Source organism: Dermacentor variabilis, chromosome 1, assembly GCF_050947875.1.
Source record: "Dermacentor variabilis isolate Ectoservices chromosome 1, ASM5094787v1, whole genome shotgun sequence".
NCBI classification, from domain to species: Eukaryota; Metazoa; Arthropoda; class Arachnida; order Ixodida; family Ixodidae; genus Dermacentor; species Dermacentor variabilis.
The window spans coordinates 33620695-33635958 of NC_134568.1; the positions used below are offsets into that span (position 1 = coordinate 33620695).

At 46.0% G+C, this 15264-nt stretch overlaps 1 protein-coding gene across 1 annotated transcript; it reads left to right on the forward strand.

Moving 5' to 3' along the window:
* The first annotated feature begins 2652 nt into the window (after window positions 1–2652).
* Window positions 2653–5496, forward strand: LOC142570773 (uncharacterized). The gene is made up of 2 exons (XM_075679111.1): window positions 2653–3113; window positions 5173–5496. The coding sequence occupies exons 1-2, from the start codon at window positions 2716–2718 to the stop codon at window positions 5255–5257; spliced, it is 483 nt and encodes a 160-aa protein (XP_075535226.1). The 5' UTR covers window positions 2653–2715; the 3' UTR covers window positions 5258–5496.
* The last annotated feature ends 9768 nt before the right edge of the window (window positions 5497–15264 follow it).

The window sequence follows — 15264 nt, forward strand, 5'->3', positions numbered from 1 at the left end:
TTGAGCAGAAATTATCTGCTTCATGCGTTCTCTCAAAAACTGGGGCTGAATTCACGAAGCTTTTCGTTACATAAGCGCCCTTTGCACGTCGGCCGTGCGGATTCGAGGGTGGACGGGTTATTACATGCCAACCCTCAAGATTGGTTCAAATTTGCTTTCGGGAACCATTCCAGCGCAAGAGGTTTCTTGTGAATACGGGCCCTGCACCAGTCATTCTGCGGCAGAACAATTCGGAACAGTACTATCTTTTAGTCGGTTTCTCTCCGTCAAGACTCCAATAATTGTTGTTATCCGCCGCTCCAATAGAAGTGAATATTCGCAATAATAGAATGGTGAATTTTCGAATTGAATACGGGTCGAATAGCAAGGACCTGCTTGACTCGTATTCGAAATTTTCAATATTCGCACAAGCCCATTTTTTTGTCGTTCCATCACGATACAGGTTCCGTCCTGGCTCTCTCCATAGCACTCGCGTAAGCTGCCTCACAGATAGTAATGCTGCCTAAAAGTTCTACAGGGAGCTTACAATTACATAAATTCGCGATCCGCTTACTAGTAGCCGAACACCGCGAAACAAAGTAACTACATTTTCACTTTTTATTCGAGTAGTCGTCGTCTGCTCTTTTAAGTGGAGAATCTCCATGACGTTACAACGTCGGATTAATAGCGCTGCAAAAGCAGCAGCATTTACCGATGACATGGTACAAACTGCAACACACTTATAGGACAGCGCAACCAGGGCACTACTACTGTGGAACACAATAAATACCTTGAGCCAGAAGCCGTATCATCCACAATGACGCTGCACCGGTGACACTGTCTAGAACAGCCCGCGCAGACCATGTCCAGGAATTTTGTACAGGGTTGGCAATCTGTTGTACTTCACCACAATACACCAGCGTAACTCAATGGGTAGAATTTTCAACAAAAAAAAACTATGTTTGAGAACATTAGGGGAGTTTCAACAAATTTCAAATTGTAACGCCGAGAGAGTACTTCTATTTAATACGATACGAATTCACGCACTTAGTGGCCAATTGGTGCTGCGTCAGAACAGTGTTTTGGTCAGGAAGAAAACACTGTTATAACGCAATACCAAATGCCCAATATGCGCCGTAAATGCGCATCTTATTAGAGGGAAGTACCCACTCGACGTTGTTAATGAAAACGTGTTGAAACTGGACGATTCCCTCGAAATATAATTCTTGAATATACTGTCCATAGAGTTAAGTTGGTGTATCACGGTGAAGCTCAACAAATTCCGGAAGGAGAAATGACCAAAACTTCTGGGCATATATGTATGCGCACAGTGTGAAGCTGAGGCGACCATGCCTACAGTTGAGCGGGACGCAGCAGGCCGCGCACTTCACCGAATAGGCGCAAGAGACTCTGTCTGCTCTCGTAAGATTTGAGCAACGATGACCCTGCACTAGACCTCAAACCCTGCACCAATATTCTTTCCTCGCAGGTCATGACGCTGCGTGATATTTATTTATTTGTTTGTTTGTTTATTTATTTATTTTCAGATGCTGCGATATTTTACAAGATCTTAGCAGGGTGGGAACATAGAAGAACACTCATGCAAACATACATTATAAACAATCTTGTCGACGCTTGTATCCAAGATGGCAAAACGGACAGACTACAAGCAAAAAGGAACAAATAATGTGTGATAGAGTAAAAAATGCAGGGGCGCCTGAAAACGGTATAGAGAATTTAGTGTAACGACTTCACCCGGAAGTTTATTCCAGTTAACTATTGTTATTGTAAAATAAAAGCATTTGAAGCAGTTGTTATGCGGTGTTAATGCGGTTACTGCTAGGCAGTTTTTAGGACGAGTAGCATAACCAGTTCAAGGTGTTAAGATGTGCGAGCTATCAATATGGTAGTGGCCATTCACAAGCTGGAAAAAGAATTTCTATTGGGAAACACTATTTTGTTCTGTAATCCAAGAGAAGCCACTACATCTACGGAGATCTGTTATAGAAGCTCGACCGTAAGAATTGTAGACATAGCGGACAGCCTTCTTTTGAGTTCTTTCTAATTTTTCAATATTTGTTTTTCTGTAGGCCTCCGAAATGATTTTTGCATATTGTGAAGTAGGACGAACTATTGTATTATGCGCCAGAAGGCGGCCAACTGGTGTCGACATATTTAACAACCGTCTTATGGTGAACAATTTGCGAAGATAATATTACGAGAATATAATGACCAATGCAACTTTCTCGTCGCTGGCACGAGGCGGGTTTAAAAAAATTATACATGAAATCATGATAGATTATCTGCATGGCAATTTGTATTATCTCTGTGACGCAAGGATGATACGTTATCAATTCTGCTCAATCACTAATGGAATATTTCATCAAATCGCTGATTGAGTATTCGAAATCATTCTAATACTACCAAATCTGCTCTCTACATATAGTTATAATCATCTTTAATTCAGTTATTGCTAAGTAAGTTTGTTTCCTAATTATTAAAGATTTCTACCTTACCCTGACTTAACTTCTATTTTAAGTTTTCACTCTCTCTCTCTCTCTTGCCTATAACCGCCGGCTTGGCCAATCAATCCCCCGTAGTGGGTAAGCTCCACGAAATGAGGAGCAAGCAAGATGCCGCTCGTGGGCGCGAGAGGATTACGTGCGAGTAAAAGGTAAAGAAGAAGCGCGGCACCCTGTTCGATCCCGCACGAGACGCCAGCGCACATATCAGATTATGTCTCGTCCAACCCCACTGACTTCCTTCGAGCCTTCCGGAATGAGTACAGGCAGCGTCGCCGAAGGCGTCATCGGCGACTGGACTTCGTCCAGCGTCCTGAACCTCTTCCCGTCCTTTTTGGAGCTGACAGCGCCAGGGACCCGCCGTCTGACAAACAGCTTTCACCCCCGTCTCGACCTCACGAGGGCTGCAGCAGGTCTCGCCACGTCTTCCACCGCAAGTTTCCGCATGACGTCATCTCAGGCGGCCTTTTTCGGATCAGCAGCAGCGTCAGCGCCTCGCATTCCGCTACGCCTTACCGGAGGCAGGAGCGATGCGAGCCTTTCGTTGATCCTTCGTCCTGGCATCTTCAAGGCCACATCATTCTCCGGGCTCCGGAACAGACGGCTGCGAAGGTACGTAGGCAGTTTCGTCGAACATCAGCACTGAAAACGATGGCTCTGGCGTCAAAATGATTTGATAGGCACAGATGGTACGACGCGTCACCCGTAATTCTTCAATTCATTTTCAGCTGGATCTCGATGACTTACTTTTTGTAGTTCGAAATACCTGAGGTTCACATTATTCGCAATTAAATATGTAGTGACTTACCACAAGTTTCTATTAATTATCTTTTCATTTTTTTTAGATCCCCCGTGTGAATGTAAAAAAGAAGAACAACTATCAAAACTGCTTTTTATGTGCTTGATCGAACAGGCACAGCATATACGAGCTGAATTTATTGTGCCATTTTATAACAAGCTCTTAACGGTGCTAAAGGCAAGGAAACGGGCTCTAATTAGCCAATAGTCGAATCACTGCACAGTTCTCGACGTCAGGCGGGCGACCATTGCTGGAGCTTTATGGTGAGGCATGGATGTCTCTAAATTAAGAGGAAAGTACATTGCGTGTATTGCCTCTCACAATCTACGAGACAATAAATCCGCATTACCAAACCATTCTCTCAAGTGTCGGAAATGGCAATGTCCTTAAGAACACTAGTAATTTTAATTCAGCAGAGTCTACAAGCAGCCCTTCACCAATATTCAAAGGCGACGCACCAAAGCGAAATATCATTTAATAATCAAAAAGCAAACTCAGCTTGATACAAACAACAGTGCCCAAAATTTGAAACGCGAACGATTTCTAAACTATTCCAATGCGTCGTTTCGTTTCCAGATTCACCTACATTTGTAACAGCGGCCTATACAGATAAGCAAACGCCCATTTGGGATTACTTCATGCTTAGAAATGGGCTGCAGAGTGACTGCTCGTTGCAGTTCGATGTAACGACCCATGAAATGCGCTGGTTGCAGTCCGTTGCTGTTTGAGCTTCAAATTTTGAGCACTTTGCAAAACTGAAGGATTTTATTTTTAAAAAGGGGCATCCTTGCGAAGTGGCTATCCCTGGCCCCGCTCGACTATTCCCGAGCGACTGGCCCCTCGAGGCACTTTGTGTTTATTCGGGGGCTGCTTTCACGATCGGAAAAGCACTCATATGTAACGCGTATTGAGCAACTGAAAGCTGTACCGGGAGTTTTTCATGTCGCTATATGATTTTCTCATTGGCACTTTTAATATAATTGAAATATTTGAGAAGGTGCATAATTAAGGCTAATATCTAATTAGGCAGAATGCAAAAAAATCTGTGTTTCCAAGCGACGACAAACAATATACCTCGGTTCTGCCTCGCTACGTGGAATTTGCATATATTTAATCTTGGTGCAAGATAGTTGGGACACCCCGTATATAGCGAACGCCAGTCAACTCTCCAGCTCATCCCCAGCTCAATTCCCATACCAGTTAGTGATCACCACTGCTTGTAGCGACCAGAAAGTGATAGTGTCCGCAGTCACTGGCATAGCGACCTCTGTGTATAGGAAACACTCAATCGACTTCACGCATTAGGTGAAGCAATGCATGGAGTCACGTGGCGTCATGCGCAAATGTTACGCAAGATGACGCGTAATTGGCGCTCAGTGGTAGCTTCAGTCGATCGCCCATGTTGCCTTCCGCTTTCTGTAGTCGACGTGGTCTTACGTGCGGTAAAAAGTTAAGAAACCGCTGTTTAGTGAGTGAACGTTCCAGCAGTACTGGATGGCATTTATTTTCAACAAATGGGTTCAAAGCAAGCAGGAAAATGGTGCGCGTTGCTCCGCATTCGCTAGCAAGGCGGCGTAGCTGTAGCTTGCAGCGTAAGAGTGGTCAAACAGCGACTTGGGAGCTGTATATTCTGGAGGGCTCGAAGACAAATGGCAGTAAGGGTCGCAAGACTTGGTTAACCATTCAGAAGTATATAGAACGTTTCTTTAGGGCACGTTACCGTGAGTGTCTCCCTGCTAAAAATCGATCAATACCCCGGGAATAATTGGGTTTGCCACCAGCCTGCTTACTTCGAGACCCGTATCCATGCATTTATGAAATTTTCATTCGGCATTCGCTCAATTCAAGCTGTGCTTGTGTTGACTGTCGCAGTGTCCCGAGCTGCCGTCGCGCTGCTCTGTCGGCGACGTTGCGGTGGCTGCTCAATGCGGATGAAACACAGGCAGCAGCACAGTGACACGGGCCGCGTCCATCACCGAGGGCTTCGGCTGCGGTAGCTGCGTCATCACCGGCTGCTCAGCTGCGCCGATGCGCTGTCGCAGACTACTGCGCCAGGGCAGAGTGTGCGCGCCCGTGACGCGTACTTTTTTCTGGTCGCTTTCATTTTAATGTACTGTCACTTCCCGCGGATCAAGTTCGCGCGGTTCTCTATCTACCTGCGTTATCTTTTTGATTAAATAAGTATTTGATTGTTCATTGCTGTGGTGTCTATGCTGGAGCATTCTCGCTGTGCTACGTGGGGTACAATTCTTAGTTGTGCACCAAAATATCCTATCGAATACGCAGTACAAGAATCGGAAAAGTATGGGCAAAACTGCTGCACTAACTCCGTTGTGCCTTGCGGCCGCATGGGTGCAGGTCGGCGGACCACAATAGAGGGCATAGAATCTCACTTTGTAGCTCTCAGAGCGAATTTGCCAAGCCGCCCTTGAAAAGGATCTTGTTGCAAAAGGCAAGCATTTCGCACATCTCACGACTGCTTTCAAAAGTGAAGCACTCGAGCGCATTTCTCCGTGCTTCCATTTCTCGCTTTAACTGAAAAATTAATATGTGTCGTGCTAAAAAGAAATATGGCTGTTTACGTTTAAAAATATCTAATCGCACATAAATGTCTGATTACATTGCAGTTTTGAATTAAATGCGAGTGCACTTAACACTTTGGCACTACACTTTTGTAATGCACGTAGAAACTAGCGTTGCCCGCCACGAAGTTTGCTTTCTACTGCACTACCACGATTTACTCCGATGAAAGTACAGGGTCGTCCTTTATGAAAGGGAACACGCGAGCGCGTGGCCCGTGCTCTGCGGAGGCTGCTTACAACGCCACCAACAGGCCGCAAAGGGAAGCACGTCTGCTTGTGGCGTCATCTGTTGGCGGCTAGAATAACCAGGCATGGCCGATAGGCAAGCGCTTGCTAGAATCAGCTGGAGCCCCCCTCCTCGCATGACTATTGCGCAAAGAGCGGGGCCTGCAGCGCAACGTGTGCTGCTAGCAAACAGCGTTGGATACGCAAGCGCACTGGAAATGTTGAAGCGGCAACATAAGCCCGGTAGTTATTAGGTACTCCTGACGTACCTAGATTAATGCGTAAGCATTCTAGGGCTTCTTCCCTCGGAACTTTGTCCGTGCATTTCTCTGTCTGTAACGCGTGACACGATGCACTGCATGCATAGGTATACATGATGTCCTACGAAGGTGTATATGAGAATGCCTTATGAATACCTATGACTAATGAGACATGATTTTGACTATATATAGTGAGTACTGAGAGGTATAAGTGTAAGTAAAGTTAATACAGACATATAAGATTAGTTACAATATAAATAGTTAAATGTAACGGCGATTATTGGAGGATAATTAGGAATATTGAGGCTAACTAAAATCAACTTGCGCAAAATTATTAGACTAATAAAAATTTACTAAGGCTAAATCAACAGAACCTTATCAAGAATTAAGGGTTTCTTGAGAATAGTTAGACCTAAATAAGTAATATTAACAATTACAGATATAAACACCTTCGCCATAACTTTAGCTAAGGTTAATGAATTAATTAGCCAAATGCCATCATTATAGAAATAACTAAGCCTCAATAATAAATAAATATGTTTATTTACCTAAGCTGCAGTTTTATTTTAGTGCATTTCTGTCCTAAACCGCTACAGATCTGATGAGGTTTATTTATGCTATGGGGGGGGGGGGGGGGGGGGAGTGGGCAGCCAGGGCTCCGTACTGCAAAAGAAAAGTACGCAGGAACTCTACTGGAGTTGTCAAAGCGTGCATAAGCATACCCCCAAATATAAGTTGGCCCACCCCCAAATTTCGACTTGGCCAACTACCAAATTTAAGTTGGCCCACCCCAAAAATTTCAAGTTGGTCAACCACCAAATTTTAGGCTGGCCCACCCCAAAATATAGGTTGTCCCACCGCCAAATTTATATTGGCCTACACCCAAGTTTCAAGTTGGCCCACCTCCAAATTTCTCCAAATGTCAAGTTGGCACATCCTCAAATCTTAAGTTGGCTCACCCAAAATTTAAATTGGCCCACTCTCAAATTTATGTTGGCTTACCGCCAAATTTCAAGTTGGCCTACCTCTACCTAAGTTGGCTTCTCCATGCATTTTCTGTGGACCCTATGTATCTCTAGGGTTATTCTCTCTAATCATTTTTTTTTCAATTGTTCCTCATCGCTTATAAAGCTACCAATAATCTACATGTACATTATTATAATAATTAAATGTCGAAAGTTCGCACATTGCGAATTTTTGTGCAGATACAAGGCATACTTTTCGCTTGGCGGACAGATCTTGCTTCGGTACTAGCCAAAGAATGCTTACGCATTGAAACACGCTGGGAATGCCTATTAGCTAGCAGGCATACGTTGGTCCTTGCAAGCTTCCAATGTGCTACCGTACCAAGTCTAGGTGGTGTTGACCAAGTGCAGTTTGCTAGCAGCGTCTGGTTGCAGGTCCCGCTTGTTGTGCATCCACCTGGTGTGGAAGGCAGTCATAGCCGCTTGTCTATGAGTCGTGCCTGCTTATTCTGGTCGCCAAGAGATGGCGCTATCAGCAGACGTGCTTCCCCTTGCTGCCTGTTGCTGGCGCTCTAAGCAGCCTCTGCAGAGCACAGGCCACGCGCTCGCGTGTTCCCTTTCATAAAGGACGACCCTGTACAAGCGCGGTATCAGGCTGGGCGCGCAGTAAAAGCGAATGCGTTGTGGTGCATGCTTCGTGTTTGAGCAACACGGCGATATGTGAACACGTGCTTTCGGCTATCGGTGACTCAGAGGAAATTATGCTTAGTCTTTCCCTCAAGTGCGCGCAACAATAGAAAGCAAGGCCTGCGCGAGGTCTTTCCTTTATTGCACTGATAATGACGATGATGATTATGACGATGATTCCTTCAACAATGGCGCATCACGGAATTAGTGCTTTACGTCGCAGGGGCTACCTCATAGGCAGCTCGATCGTCAGTGCATTTTACTGTTTTGAACATGGAGTCCACAAAACTGAGTGCATGCACCAAGATTCACCTAAACTTTTCTCATGTTGCTCTGTTAATTTATACTCTTAATGATTTTTATAAACTGCTCCATAAATGCGGTTGTGCAGCGGCTCTGTCATTCGCAAAGCACTTCATTACACGTCCAGATAACCGCCTCAGGCGTGCATGAACCGTCTTTTGTGACTCTATATACCAGCCTCTGCGCTTAGACGAGGACTTTACATTAGCGGCTTGTTCACGAAGTGGCCGAACTGTACCAGCCTTGCCTTGCGAAATGAGTATTGCTGCATACCATTCGAGTGGGTTCCCGGACACTGCTGTGCTGATGGAAATTCGCTCTGTGCTGATGGAAATTCGAGACAATTTCGCGATACCATGAGGTGACAGCCATTTGGGGGCTGCTGTTAGCGTTGGACTCAACCGACAGCTTGAGTACAAAGTCACTTATCTGCGTGCCGTCCTGGCCTCTGGATGGCATCGTTATTTCGTTGACGTTGATTCCACATGTTCTAATAATGGCTTGGAGAAGGAGCACTGAAGTTGCTGACTATTTTGGTTAACTATTGGTGGGGATCCAAACGTTCAAGCATTTGTTTTCCTTTAGATTTCGTTTAAGTTTTCTTCACTCTGTCATTCTAAATTCCGGCCGCGAACAAACAACAACCGTACTGTTAACCATCTTTTCGCGGCGTCTCTTGTACGGTCTGAATGTGCGCTCTCTTAAGTTCGCGATATAAATGATCATAACTGATATGGTGACACAACGCTGTGCTATCTACGCCTGCAAACATGCGCGCAGGTTTTTAGTTGTAAGCTTACTGAACAATGAGTGGTGTGTATGGTGATTCTTGTTTGCGTAACACTCTTTCCCTGCCGCCTGTGTGCTTTCATTGCTGCCGGCTCCGTGGAAAACTGCAAAGCGGACGCACATCGCCAGAAACGTCCCCACGATTTTGGAACATGTACACGTCGCGCCGCCTCTCGGCGTAACTGCCGTAACTGATTGGAAAAAAGACGGAAAACATTATATCACGAACAAAATTAGGGCGCTATAACGTAAAACTATTCCAAACTATTGTATTCCAATTCTGCAATCGGGCTTCCACGATTGGCCAAAAACTTTTTTGAAACACCCCTATGCACTTCGCCTGTCTTTCACGCGACGTCACGACTACCGCGATAGCTTCCCATCTGATATGACGTGTACAGACTGATTATGCATGATCGGACCGAGCAAAAGAAAAATAGTTATTTAAGATTCGACGTCTTTTCGCCGTTAGACCTCGGCTATTGGACAAAAGTTTTAGGGCTGCACCCACTTCACCTGGCTGTCACGCGACATCACAAAACCGCGAAAACTCACCGCGTCAAAGTGACGTGTACGCGTTAAAGATGCATTAATAAGCCGAAAAAAACCGAATTTTCTTCTGAATAGCCGCAGGCTGCCCCGTTACAAAAGGAATAAAAGATGGCTGCCGCCGATCGCTCAGCCACTGGCTACTCGCACCTGCCGGAGAACATGGGTTCTTTTGCGTATAATAAATCTTCTTGCGTGGCCGTATAACGTTTTCGAGCACTTTCGGCACGTTTACAACCTCGTTCTGCCAGCTCTTGTTTACTGAGGATCCGTTTTAGCGTCATTCGTAAGCTTCCGTTTCTTGCCGCCAGGAATTTCGACCAACCACCGCAAGCTAAGTCGCACACGCCGGCACCACCTCTTTTATCCGGTTATCGATCTTTGGTGCAGTGGCTCGGCCCCATGAATCCCTCTCCACTTGAGCGTGCTCCTCGTCTCTTGTGAGCTAATTAGATAAAAAAAAAACGCTCAATGTAGGCAATGTTATTCTTTTTTCAAGCAAACAAATGTGACCTCCTATGAACGAGGAGAACGTTTGATTGGCTTGTTCAGACAACCCTGCAGGTGACCGCCCGGTGCTTGCGTCGGCGGTCACGCAAATTTAACGTCAGGAGAATGGAATAAAAATATATTGGAATAGTTTTACGTTGTATGGCCCTTAGTTATCGAAAACGACTCGCGGTTATACATACCAGAGGCCCGCTGGGACATTGCGGTGAAGTTCTAGTAGCATGCTGTAAAGCAGGTGGGTTCTTAACACATCTGAATATTTTACAATAGAGCCTATTAAGAGTGTTACGGAATCGCCACGGTAGCGGCGCACGAAGTCCGGGAGTCACGCCTACAATCGGTCGGTGAATGCGCGCTTTTTGCTGTGCAATCACGGCCACGAAGAGGCGCGTTCCGCCGCGCGTTGACAAAAACCCAGACAGAGCCAAGCCAGAGGGATGAGAAAATATGCTTCTTGATATATACAAGAGATGGGCGGAACTACCTCGTATCTCGTCAACTTTGTGTTACTGCGAACATCCGTCTCGAGAGAGTAGAGAACGTGCCGGCATTCAGTGACACTGAAAAGTTTATAGGGAATGGCATTCTTTACTCCAATTCGGGCAATTCGAAGCTATTTACCTATCCTCACACGCCGACCCAACGACCCAAATTTTCCACCAGCTTTGGTCACAAGTATGTGCTCGTGGTGGCGATGCCGTCGTGGTCGCTCCATCATCATCACTGCAGCTTCGTGGTCCGACTCTCGTCGCACCGTGTTCGTCATGCCATCGTCGTCAAACAGTCGTCCTCACCCCATTGTCGTCTTGCCGTCGTCGCCTAACACATTCGTCGACCTGGCGGCGTCGTTCTGTATTCGTCAAGCCGTCGGAATCATTCATGATTCCATCATGATTGTGCCGGCGTTGTTATGACATCGTTATCATTGCATCACTGTCATACAGTCGTCGTCACGCATTCATTGCCATACTGCCGTCGTGATGCCGTTCCATGTTCCTCATCCGGTTATCATGATACCGTCGCCGACATTTCGTCCTCGTCACGACATCGTCATCATACAGACTTCATCACGCCATCGTCTTCATACACTAGTAATCGTCCCATCGGCCTCAAGCTGTCAACGCCACGCCATCATCGTCTTCTCGTTATCATCTTGACATATAGCCGTCATAACGGCCATGTCGTTCGATGAACGTCATTTCTTCTTCGCTATTCCTTCTCCGCCATTCTATCGCCAACACTGCGTCGACGTCATACAGTCGTCGTGAGGGCGTCATGGTCATGGCCGACCCTGGCAATCGAGCGTCACAGCATCGTCGACTGATCCCCCAGGCACTGTGTGTCGCATATAGCCGAGGGAATATAAATTTCAGAATGAGCACTACATGTTCTAAATAAAGGTGTCCTCGGCGGTACAATGCGTCGCAACAGTGCCTGAACCATCACAACAATATCTATAGACAGTCATCATCAGATAGTCTGTGCCGAAATTTTCGGGGGGGGGGGGAGGGGGGGGGGTGTACGTTCTTGTTCTTTCAGCTGTAGCTTTTCGGTTCAAACAGGCACTGAGATGAGAAAGGCCCACGCCCCTGCATTTAGCTTTTATATAAACCTGGTGTGCTTACCAGCAACGGGTAGTCTTCAGCATCGGCGCACGCCACTATGCTTTACAAGAAGAAAAAAAGAGCTGAGCGAGCGCTGACCAAGGAGCTCAAAGAGGTTTAGCGTGATCGCAGGAAAGTGAATTACCGTCGTTTCACATATACCAATAAAGCTGTACGGCTCTTCGGGTGTGCGATTCTTCATTGTTGCGAGGTGCTGGACATCTACAAAAATATCCGCGAACACACAAATGCGGAGCCAACAAATGACGTCGCTCGTCGGACAAGTCAGGTTGACCTGCTTGCTCTTCTTTTTTGTAAATAATAATGAGCTCAAACAGGAAAGAAAGTCTTGCAAAATGTCTCAAATTTCTTTTGCTGCCTTTGCACGAAGCGGCCGCGAGTCAATAAGCCTACGCCAACAAAAATTTGTTTTCCTATAGGCGCCCGCAAATGCGGGAATAGCACTTGTTTCGATGCATATGAAATGGTAATGCGAAGACCATATATGCGGTTTTCTCAGCTTCGGAAGACGTTGGCAATCGTTGCACGTCAGAGTGGTTGAAGCAAAGCAGTCGACGAGCTAAACTGGCAAGGCCATCTTCCTTATAAAAGGAGCATTTCACACTCCGTCATGCTTACACGTTTGTAACTCAGTGCCGCTATCGCGTTGCTAAGTGTCCCAGAGGTTGAACAGGACAGTCGCCTAGAGGCTTTGACGCCAGGTCTTGACTGTCGCTTGCCTGAGCATTACAATAGGGCAACTTGTACTCGTTGGAACGGGAATTATGACAGTTCAGAAAAGTGGGATGAGTTATGTTACTGAAATAGCGGAAAATATTAGTCGGCGCGAAATCAATGGGAAGAAACATTAGACAGGACGGGCGTAGATGTCAACACGAAAACAGTCGCTGCCCAATGCCTGCCCTGTGTTCCTTGTCGGTGCACATAGCTTTATTTTCGTGTCGCCATTACTGCAGTGTAACTGTCGTGAGCCCGGCTTGAAGATACAAAAATAGTCGTTCTAGGACGCGTGCCTGGCATGCTTGTGCATACTTGTCGCAACTATCTCAATTGCAAGGATGGGCTTTCCTTTTAAAAAAAGAGAAGAAAAAGTGAATGCAGGAATTCGCGCGAGCTTTGTAGTAAAAAAATGGCAGAATACTAATACTGTTTACTATGATTCAGAACTAACGCAATGAAAAGCTGGGGCCCTATAACGTAAAACTATTTCAATATGTTTTTATTCCAATCTCCTGACATCAAATTTGCGTAACCACCGACATAAGCTCCGGTCGGTCAACCGCAGGCTTGTCTGAACAGACCAATCAAACGCTCTCCTCGTTCATAGGAGGTCATTTTTGTTTGCTTGAAAAACGAATAACATTGCCTACACTGACCGGCTTGTCGTATCTAATTGGCTGACAAGAGGCGAGGAGAACGCTCAAGTGTAGAGGGATTCGATGGGCAGAGCCAGTGCACTGAAAATTGATAACCGGATGAAGAGGGTGGTGCCGGCGTCTGCGATTGGTCCGCTTTCCGTTACTTAGCTTGTGGTGGTTGGTCGAAAATCCTGGCGGCATGCAACGGAAGCTATACGAATGACGCAAAAACGGATCCTCAGCAAAGAGGAGTTGGCAGAATGAGGTCGTAAACGTGCCGAAAGAGCTAGAAAACGTTGCACGACCACGCGAAAATCTTTATTACACGCAAAGAAGCCCATGCTCTCCGGCAGGTGAGAGTAGCCAGCGCCTGAGCGATCGATGGCAGCCATATTTTATTCCTTTCGGAACGGGGCAGCCTGCGGCTATTCAGAAGAAAATTCAGTTTTGTTCGGCATATTAATGCATCTTTAATGCTTACACGTCACTTTGACGCGGTGAGTTTTTGTGGTTTTGTGACGTCGCGTGACAGGCAGGTGAAGTGGGTGCAGACCGAAAACTGTTGACCAATAGCCGGGGGCTAATGGCGAAAAGGCGTCGAATCAGAAATAACTGTTTTTCTTTTTTCGGTCAAATCATGCATAATCAGTGTGGACACATCGTACCAGATGGGGAGGTATCGCGGTTTTCGTGACGTCGCGGGATAAACAGGTGAAGTGGAGGTGGTCCCAAAAAGTTTTTGACCAATCGCGGAGGGCTGATAGCAGAATTGGAATAGAAAGGTTTGGAATAGTTTTACGTTATAGCGCCCCTGAACATCACGTACGTGCAGGCCGTCAAAATATCAAGTAGTTTAATTCATAATATATATTCAGAATGCAGAGTTTTCTGTTTAAAGCGAAAAGTGAACTATGCATTTATGTTAAGCATTCGGTTTTAACCGAAAATGGTGAGCGAAAGCGCATTTACCGGAAAGCTAAGCCGTCGATCGGTGCTCGGGTGCGACCGGAACCTACATATGCTCCGATGCAGGGAGCCTAGCGAGGGAAAAGGTCTCGCGTCAGCTTGTCGTCTAGGTAATCTTTAATGTTTTTTTCTTTTAAATTTGAGCCTGGTTAACCTGTCGAGGCGTTATACTGTCGTACCGGGTTACAGCAAACTACCACGAACGCGGTTGAATGTCATCTTGCAACTGTGGCTTACGCCTGGCTGATAATTTGGCACCTCCTGCTCACAGCTGAATGAAGCCCGAAGTTGTCACAAGCAAATGGCTCTTTGCAGACCATGCTTGAGCCGTTGAAGTAGTGACTCAACTTTGATAGAGGCGGATCAATGTAGATTGGACTGTCCCTTTATACATGACGTTCGAATGACCCCAAGAGCGTCTGAGTCGTTCTGGGTGCCGACAGAGACGACGGCAGTGCCCTGTTCATGATATTTGCCGGGCCCGTAGCAGCGGCTATGAAACACGCGAATGCGGCGTGTTAGATTCAGGTCCAGGCAACACTTGATGAAGACCGGCTCAAAGTCGCTTCGCATATCAGTAACGTAATGTACTAAAACGATAGTCCTGTGAGAATATTTAGCACCAAAGATGGTAACTGAATGAAGGAGGTCCTCAAGCGCGAAGTCCCATCACTGTAAAACGAAGCACATTCTTTATCGGTTCCTGCCTCGATACGAAGCCGTCATCTTCTATCTGACATCAGCCAAACGATCGGCATGTTTCAAGATAAACTGGCAAGACATGAAGTCGTGTCCGGAGAATATTTGGCTAAAATCGTGCACCTCCTGGTTGTCCAGTCTCTTGCCGTCAATAGCAACGTGGTAAATGTCTTCGACACATGTGAACAGATTGTCAATGTCTTCTCAGCCATCGACAATCCCTTCACACGTCTCAGAGGCGTTTAACGCGTTGTTTCTGACAACACTTGAAGGGTTGAGCGGAAATAGAAGTGTCTAACATTTTACGTTGTTTTAGAGAAGAGATTTCGAGTTCACCTTCCTATAAAAAATAAATCAATAAATCAAAAATCAAAGTTTTATTTCAAATCTCAAACAAAGAGAGAAAGGGGGTGGCGGGAAAAAGCTGCATTACTGCAGCTTGACTA